We start from the raw sequence: 8,197 nt of genomic DNA, 5'->3' as shown, positions 1-8,197 counted from the left end.
GATTTGCATGGTCTTGTGGCCAAGAGTCTGGCTGTCCAGCTGTGCGACCTGGTTATGAACATCAGCTGCAACACTGTTTTTACTTTAAGTGGGCGCTGCATATATTTTTAATACTTTTTTTAAAGTAAAACACAGGTGGGACAGGGTCCGCCCACTGAGAAAAGGAATGGGCGGACACCGCCCTCCCGCATGCTCCCTCCACTTATGCCGTGTGCCAACTAGATTGCTGGCATTTTGTCTGCAATCGCATCAGTGATGAAATAACCTTGAGAAAAAAAAAATGGTATGCCTAAAACCATTAGTCCTCAAAGTGCGTGAAGTACATGAGCAACCTAACAGACAATTATTTACTATTAAGACAAATGTTTATTGTTCACCTCTTACCCCAAATTTAAGCATGTCAAATAGATCACAGATGAGACATCGAAAATGATACTGCCTAAAGACTGAGAAATTAACACTGTTGGTTACAGTGCCTTGGGGCATTCTTACACGAGTTCTATTCTTCAACAATGAGAGGTTCTTTTTTTTGTTATTTTTAGCATCAATCTTGGTCAAATTGGTCGGTGACTGCTGTAAAAGTTCGCCTACAAATATGTATTCAGTAACTGGAGCCACAGAGAAAATGAAAAAATAACCGTTACGAAAAATCACAATAAAAAAAAAAAATAATAAAAAGAAAATCAATCACTCGCACAATTAGGTATTGGATGGGTTACCCTCACCTGTGCTCTTTTTTGAAGGAGGGACTGGTCCTAATGTTCAACTGTCATCAATACTACCAACTTACAAAAAACAAAATTCTAAGGAACCGTCACAACAATGTGGCATTTTTCATTTGCCAGGGTTTCTTCCCAGAGCAATGTTCATAATTATTCTTTATTAGTACAACACAGTACAAAAAAACTGCAAACACAGCTAGGTGAGACTGAGCAAGAGGTCGAGGTCTTTTCAGTTGTTGAATTCATTCTACAGGATCACTGATTTGCATTCATTTTATTGATGAAGTTCTCAACCACCCTTCTTAAACTGGCCCGCATGTGTAAGCTCTACTCAGGTTTGTTTTTAAATTTATTTTTGGGGAAAAAAGTTTGGCTCGGAGCAGCCAAAGAGTGCGGGTAAGCGAGAGTGAGCAAGGCTGGGACCAGGTCTAAAAAAGGGTACTCCTTGTCACATTGAAGTTCCTTCAGCAAGAGCATGTCATGTATAGCTTCGGTTTTGTTTTTTGGAATAATCTTAAAAAAAAAGATTTTCAAAAAAATCAAGTGTTGACAAGTATCTCGACCTGGGTCAAAGAGAATGTCAAGGCGCAGACTGCATCATCAAGTTCCGGAGAAGTTTCTGACGCCCAATTTCGTAATCTTCTTCGTCTACGTTGACTAAAAGCTTGATGGCTTCATGGCCTACTGCCTGCTTAAGGGAGTCTGTGATGAAAACACCTTTGAGGGCCTCCAGTAAGGAGCCATTTATGTAGTCACGCCAGAACGCGTCGAGGTAAGTGAGCTCCGAAAACTTTATGTCACAGATGATGGAGCCTAGGTCCCGTGATTTTAAGATGGTGTTGGCTTGGTTGAAGCGCTCAAACTGTCGTTCTAAAGGGTCCTGCTTGTTGGAGAAGACATTTCCCTGGAGTGCAGTCTCATGTTGGCAGTATTCTGCCCGAACTCTAAGGCGGATATCTGAAACAAGGAAAAAGAATTCCAAATTAAACAAGTTCATAAACAGGCATACACGAGGGAGATCAATCTTCCCAAACTTGATCATTACTTGCTACCACATAAGTTTCTGAAAAAATAATTTAGCTAGCTAGACACAGCAGTTGGAAAAAAAATAGAACATAAAAATCTAAAACCCTAAAAATATTGCAAACTTGCTACAAAGTTATTTTTTTTATTTTTTTATTTATTTTTTTAAATTAAAAGAAAATCACCTGCACACCCACTTTTTTGTTTTGACAAACAAAATCGGGGATGCAGCTTAGAAGTGCATATACTAAATGGTTATAAAATATGCATCCAAATGGATTATACAAATTGTTTCCAGATTGTCTTCCCAAATTCTTAATATGGGATCAGCTGTTGCAAACACAATCTGTAAAACTCATGATGAAAACCCCAGTCTCCCGACTGTATTTTCATGTTTGGATACGTTTATTTTAACTAGGCAATCCTATGCCCATTCCTTCCTGATCAGACAGACTGGCGGCGGTTTCCGACTCTGCCATCATGGCATATGCCGGCCACCATTTCGTTTGACGCTCTTTGAGTTTCGGGCCTAAAGCACTTACAAGATGTGCAACGGGTCTCCTGGTGATCGCAGGGATGGCAGTAGTTGCACACTCTATGGGTGTCCTTCCACAGGAACCTTTTGTTACACTTTGGACAGAATTTAAATGGAATACGCTCCATGGTGGAAAGAGCAATTAAGGGCAGGAAGACAAGAACAAGAGAAGCAGGAAATGGTGGTAGGCTACATGTAGGCCGAAGCCAGTTGCCGGAATGGTCGTTTGTTTCGGTCTTTGAGAGGTCTTCTGTCCAGATATTGCATTGAGCGGTAACTGTTAATGTAGTAATGAAGAGATATTAACTCAAAAGTAGCTACAGGACTCGAGAAACACAGCCAACCGCAATGGCGGAAAGAGGTAATCTCAGGGACCTCGACTTGTGAGGGATCATGGATACAGTCGACGTCACACTAGGGATAGAATTACAGTTGTTTTCAAAACTCGAAAAGGGGCGTTGACAGGGCGTGCCAGTAATACTAACCCTAGTGTGACGTCCACTGTACCCATGATCTCTCACGCGTCGAGGTCCCTCAGGTTAAAAGGGACATTATGGTTACAAGTCAAATGGACAAAAAAAAAAATACAGAAATTAGCCAGTTATAAGGTAAGCAACCATAACCACCGTGCACTGCTAAGACTAACACCCAGGACATCAAAGATGACCTCACAAATCTGGGCCACTTGGTTTTGTTTACCGACATATTTAAGCCGGCCAGTTTTGTTCACTGTCTGGGAGAACGTTTAAATGGAAAATGTGCTATACATCTAGACGTTAACCCTCTTGTATATTATAGAAGTGCTTCCTTTAGGATTTGGGGTCAGCTGATGGTGCACAGATAGGGGGCCATAAGCAGGCCTAAACACACAATTAATTTGTGTACATGATGAACTGTAATGTTATTGACATTTTCTATTGATGAGGTTTCTGTCTTCCTTACTTTAGTTTCCCCATATGCAGTGCTCCAGATAAGATTTTGAGGTGGGGGTATTTTACTCCCTATTTTTAAACATTGAGAGTAAACATGACTTTTCTCCTTTGCAAGAGAGTAAAATGTTATGTGACATCCAGCCGACATCTGTAAAAACTGTATGGAAATCATAACCATGCGTCAGCTTTCTGTATTGTGACAGAATACACCTTGCAATATTTCTCCTGTATATATTTAAAATGTTGAAAACACAAAAACCTAGCCAATTACATAGTAAAGCAAACATTCATTGTATTGTGTGTTTTGAGGTTCGATAGGACTTTCCTTAAACATTAAAAGACAATTCTGCTAATTTTCTTGGAGCTATTGCTACCTAATGGTATGCCAATGTTATGATACAACAGTGCAGAGAGGCAAGGACTGCTACATCCTATACCTAATCTCATGGTCAAAAGGGTATTTATATAGTGCTTTTGACAAAGCTCTGTACATAGAACCCATTTATCACAATTCTCACCAAACCGAAGTCTATCGACCTAGATAGGATGAAAGGCTGAGTTGGCCTTCCCGAGATTCGAACCTGCAACCTACAGATCACGCACAGATTGCAGCAAATCGCCCTAAACCGGCTTAGAAATCTTATTGGCTAACATCCTTCAGAGGTCGGTAAACTGAGTATCGACTGAGGTATAATAATCACAGTGCCTAGATGTTGGACGATCCATGTATGAAGCGCTACATAAAGTTAAATATCTATCTGGATTATCACAGGGACAGGTTTTGCTGAGTTTCTTTTTCAATTACAAATGTAACTTTCGTTTGTTTTTGAAGACCGCTTGCACTTTCTGGAGAGTCAGGTTTTGGACGTTTTAATTGTAGTCTTGCTTGATGATTTGAGAGGCTATAGCACTTGCGATTGGTCTAACGACAATCACTCACCCATAAGACTCTGCTGCCACTGAACATTTATAGTAATGGATCTCATTGACTGCAAGGTGAACGGATGTAAACTAGACAGCACACACTCATCGTTTTACACTCTGTGTATAAAATGGGAGTGTCAAAATGATCTGCCCCTGCATGATTATGCACACAGCACAGGAAATCTGAAAAATACAATTGTTCCAATACTTGTTTGCTTTCACAGGGGGGAAAGCATAATTTGTTACAAAAAATGAATTCTCAATTGCAACTTAGTTTTCCATCTCATTAATTATGCAATCCTAAAATGCGAGGAAAATAAAATATGCCCAATGCTTCTGTTTTCTCGAACATCTATACACAACAGAAGCTGAATGGAAAGAAACCATTCCTTTTATCACAGTCAAAGGCTTCAGAGAATTAAATTCTGTTTCAGAGGCGTTTCTCCATGGATTGCATTGCAATTACATCCATGTAGATAAAAATCAAAAGAAGCGTTATTTTTTCTGTCATGTAACCTGGCCTTTGCACTGCCCTCTGCTCTAAACCTGTGTAAATGAACACAGCACAATAATAAAGCTGTCGGATTTACAAGATTTTCATGTTAATGTTAAACGACATTTGTACCGCGCACTATCACCACCGTAGTGGTCCCTTGGCGCTCTGGCGGCTCTGAAAGAGGAGGGGAGGTTGAGTTAGTGGGAGGAAGCAGGAAAAGTGCAAGAGAGCAGTGATGTGCTGTTGGCGGCCTCAGCCCGGTGGGTCCGTTGGCTGGGCCTGGGGTGTTTGCGGCCGGTAGTCGTCGTTTACTGTTGTGCAAGGCTATGTGTGTTTTTGTTTTGTTGTTGCAATGTAGTGAAGTTTGTGCGGTTTGTTGTGCTGTAGGTTTTGTTGTGTTTGGTTTAGAATTTGAGAGGTGTATGCAGAAAGGGAAATTGTTAGTAGTGTTGGTTGGTTTGCGTCTCTATCCTGAATTGAAGCGCTCCGCTTGCGTAGTCTCCCCTGTTGCGGCTCTGTCCTGATCTGGGTCTGACTGGCATACAGGTTCCATACTCTATTCCCCGTGTTTAACATGCTCTCTCATGGCTCCCCTTATCCTCCATTTAGACTCTAGTGGCCAGTGCATCTGCTAATGACAACCTCTCCGGTAGTGGGTAGATTGCCAATGTCTCGATAATTCCACACCAACGTGGTACCTGGCGGTAGTTAAGTTACAGGGCGGGTGAGAGTGTTGGTGGGATTGTCTGGGTTAGTTGACTCAGTCTCCGTGCGTGCCGCCTGTGTTCCTGTCTATCCGATGTCACATTCGCCCGAGTTATCGACGAATGTTGCATCATATGTTGGTGGTCTGTATACCAGGATGAATGTGATGTTGGTTTTTGGGCTCGCTGTTAGGTGAATTACCATGGTTTGGCAGTTGAGGATGTTGAGTGGTTTGTCAGTTTTTATTTTCAGTTGTTCTTTGAATGCTATAGCGATGCCTCCTCCTTTTTTGTTTTTCCTGTTTTTTTGTAGGCATTTGAAGTCTGTCGGAAGGCAGCTTTGGAGTGTGATTTTGTAGTTGTCGTCCAGCCAAGTTTCTGTGATGAACAGGATGTCAAAGCCGTTGTCGAGTAGGTCGAAGGTCTCTGTTGAGTGTTTTGACATGGATCTTGCGTTTATTAGATTGCAGTGAAGTTTGGAGGTGTTTGGTTTGGGTTTTGTCATGCATAAAAAGGCCTGGTACGAACCTTATCTGGGGGCCTGCCCATATGTGCCTCCAATTTGTATGTATTGTGGGTCTTTATATGTATTGTTTCTACTAACACAAGTAGATAGTATGTCTTCATTTATTAGCTATATATTCCATGTGTAACATAACTCAAATCTCTCCAACGATCGTTTTGATCATTTTACAAGCCAAAATTACCAGAATAAAAATATTGTACTTCTATAGCGTATACTACAGTCATTGCCTATGTGTATGTACAATTAGGTTCCTGTATGAACAGCAGCACTCAAATGTGATATTTTCTTTAGATAAGTAAATTCTTTAATAAGTAGTTTGTAATGGGTCTCCTGATCACCCATGACATCTCGTTAAGAACATTATAAACGCAACCCCTTGTAAGGACTTTATCAAAATTAATTTCATAGGTGATGTCAATGAAAATTGTGATGTCATCTTTGATGTTCTGGGTGTTAGTCTGAGCAGTGCTCGGTGGTGGTGGGAGTTATGGTTGCTCACCTTACCATAACTGGTGAATTTCTGGGGTGTTCGATTTTACTTGTAACCATATCGCCCCTTTAAAAAGTTTTTTTTTCACTGAATTTGATAGGTTATTAGTGCAACTTAACCAGAACATCCCTTTAACAAAAAAAATGTTCACTGAATTTCATGGGTTACCAGGATACCCTTAATTTTCTACATGTCCCCGTCTCCAATTTCCCACCCACCCCCCCGGATTGGCTTCCCTCCTCTGACCGTTGGTGCCTGGATCCTCTGCTGGTCACCACGCTCGCCATTGCCACTCTGGCTCAGCGGGTGATTGCAGCGCCGGCATCCTCACAGTGAGCGTCTCGAGGCTTTTTTAATTTAAATTACTTTCACTTTTGCTGCATGCGTTGCCTGGTGCGGCCGGTGTGCCCTGGTCCCCGCTCCCACTCCGCTTGCCTTCTCTCTTTCCCCTCATCCCACCCGCCTCCCAGCACGTTCCCCCCCCACACCCACGATTGGCTTTTCCTTCCTTATCCCTGACCTCCCGTGGTCGGCCCCTGCCCGGCAGCCCCACGGATAAGGGCCCTTAGGCAAAGGGCGGCTCCCTTTTTAGGCGGTTCCTGGTTGTGTCTGCAGGTGTCCGCAGGGAACGCCAGTTGCAAGTCTTCCTCCTGGTTAGTCCCTCCGGCCTGCTACCCCTGTCCACCTAGCAGACTCACATACTTAGGTGCGTTTTTCTACAGTTTCACAAATGTGCACTGTATCACCATTTAAAATTGCATTGTGAAACCTAGGCCTTTCTTCCTCTTTTCAGGATTCTCAAACTTAGGTGTTTTCTCGTCGGCTTGCTCCCTATCCTGTGTCCTTCCCTAGTGTTCTCCCCTTGCCTCTCCCTCCCACCCTTCTCCTCACCCCTCCTACTCTATGGTGCTCTCGTCTCTCCTATCTTTTCTATCTGCTTCTCTTTGGACTATCCTGTCCTCCTCACTAAATCGGGTAGGAAGACGTTTAGAAAGGATATCCTGGTCTCCAACCCAGGCCTCCCTATGGCTGACACCGATACCAGTGCCTCCTCTAAGGAAACTCACCGACATCCTCCGTCGTTCCCTCGCCAGACCTATGGACCCTGTATATGGGCTCTATGCTCTCCCTTCTCTTCCTCTCCTATTAATGGTGGCACCCGGTGGGATGCCCTCCTGCCCTCCTTCCTCCAAGGTCATCATTAATGGTTATGGGAATGGCACCGTCCTGGTCCAAGGCCCTCAAGCCAACCTTCTCCTCTTCGATAGATGTTTCCCACACCTCACCAATTTCCTTTCTTCTCCTGCTGTCCCCTCTCCCCCCTCCACCACTTCCTCGCCTCCCCCTGCTACCTCCTCCTTGGCTACCTTGCCCTCTGCTTCCCTTTCTGCACCCCCCCCCACCCCCGGTGTCCTTCTACACCTCTGATGGGCGTACCTCTGATCTGTACCGCCCCCCCCCCCGGAAGTCTTTCAAGGATGGCAACCGTCTCCACATTGTGCTCTTAACTCTCGCTCAGCTGTCAAACACTCCTCCGACATCTGCCACTTTCTTGAGAAACTGGACCGCAATGTCCTTGGTCTCACTGAGTCATGGTTCACCGCCAGCTCCATCACAAGCTTTGACACGCTCCTCCCTTACGGCTACAAGATCCACTCTGCGCCCAGGTCCAACAACTCTGGAGGGGGTGTAGCCCAGATCCCCCCCCCCCCCCCCTCTGCCCCAAGGTGGATTCCTGCTTCTGTCATTCCTACGCAGGCCTACTCTTTTGAATGCCTCGTCTGCAGGCTCTCCCCCTCTCCTAGACATTCCCTTACGGTGGCTACTATCTATCGGCCACCCGGT

General features: G+C 44.0%; 1 protein-coding gene across 2 annotated transcripts in view; it reads right to left on the bottom strand.

The window, feature by feature from the left end:
• Positions 1-825: 825 nt before the first annotated feature.
• DEDD (death effector domain containing) overlaps positions 826-8,197 on the bottom strand; it is a 184,965-nt gene continuing 177,593 nt past the window's right edge. Inside the window, exon 5 of one of the 2 annotated variants that reach the window (XM_069607182.1) lies at positions 826-1,679. In XM_069607182.1, the coding sequence (XP_069463283.1) occupies positions 1,303-1,679 (377 nt within the window). In that variant the 3' untranslated portion in view covers positions 826-1,302. The remainder of the gene's footprint in view (positions 1,680-8,197) is intronic. The other variant, XM_069607183.1, reaches the window with a different exon arrangement.

The sequence above is a fragment of the Ambystoma mexicanum genome, chromosome 1p (genome assembly GCF_040938575.1).
Source record: "Ambystoma mexicanum isolate Mex_15411 chromosome 1p, UKY_AmexF1_1, whole genome shotgun sequence".
NCBI classification, from domain to species: domain Eukaryota; kingdom Metazoa; phylum Chordata; class Amphibia; order Caudata; family Ambystomatidae; genus Ambystoma; species Ambystoma mexicanum.
This window is presented reverse-complemented; position numbering and strand designations above follow the sequence as displayed.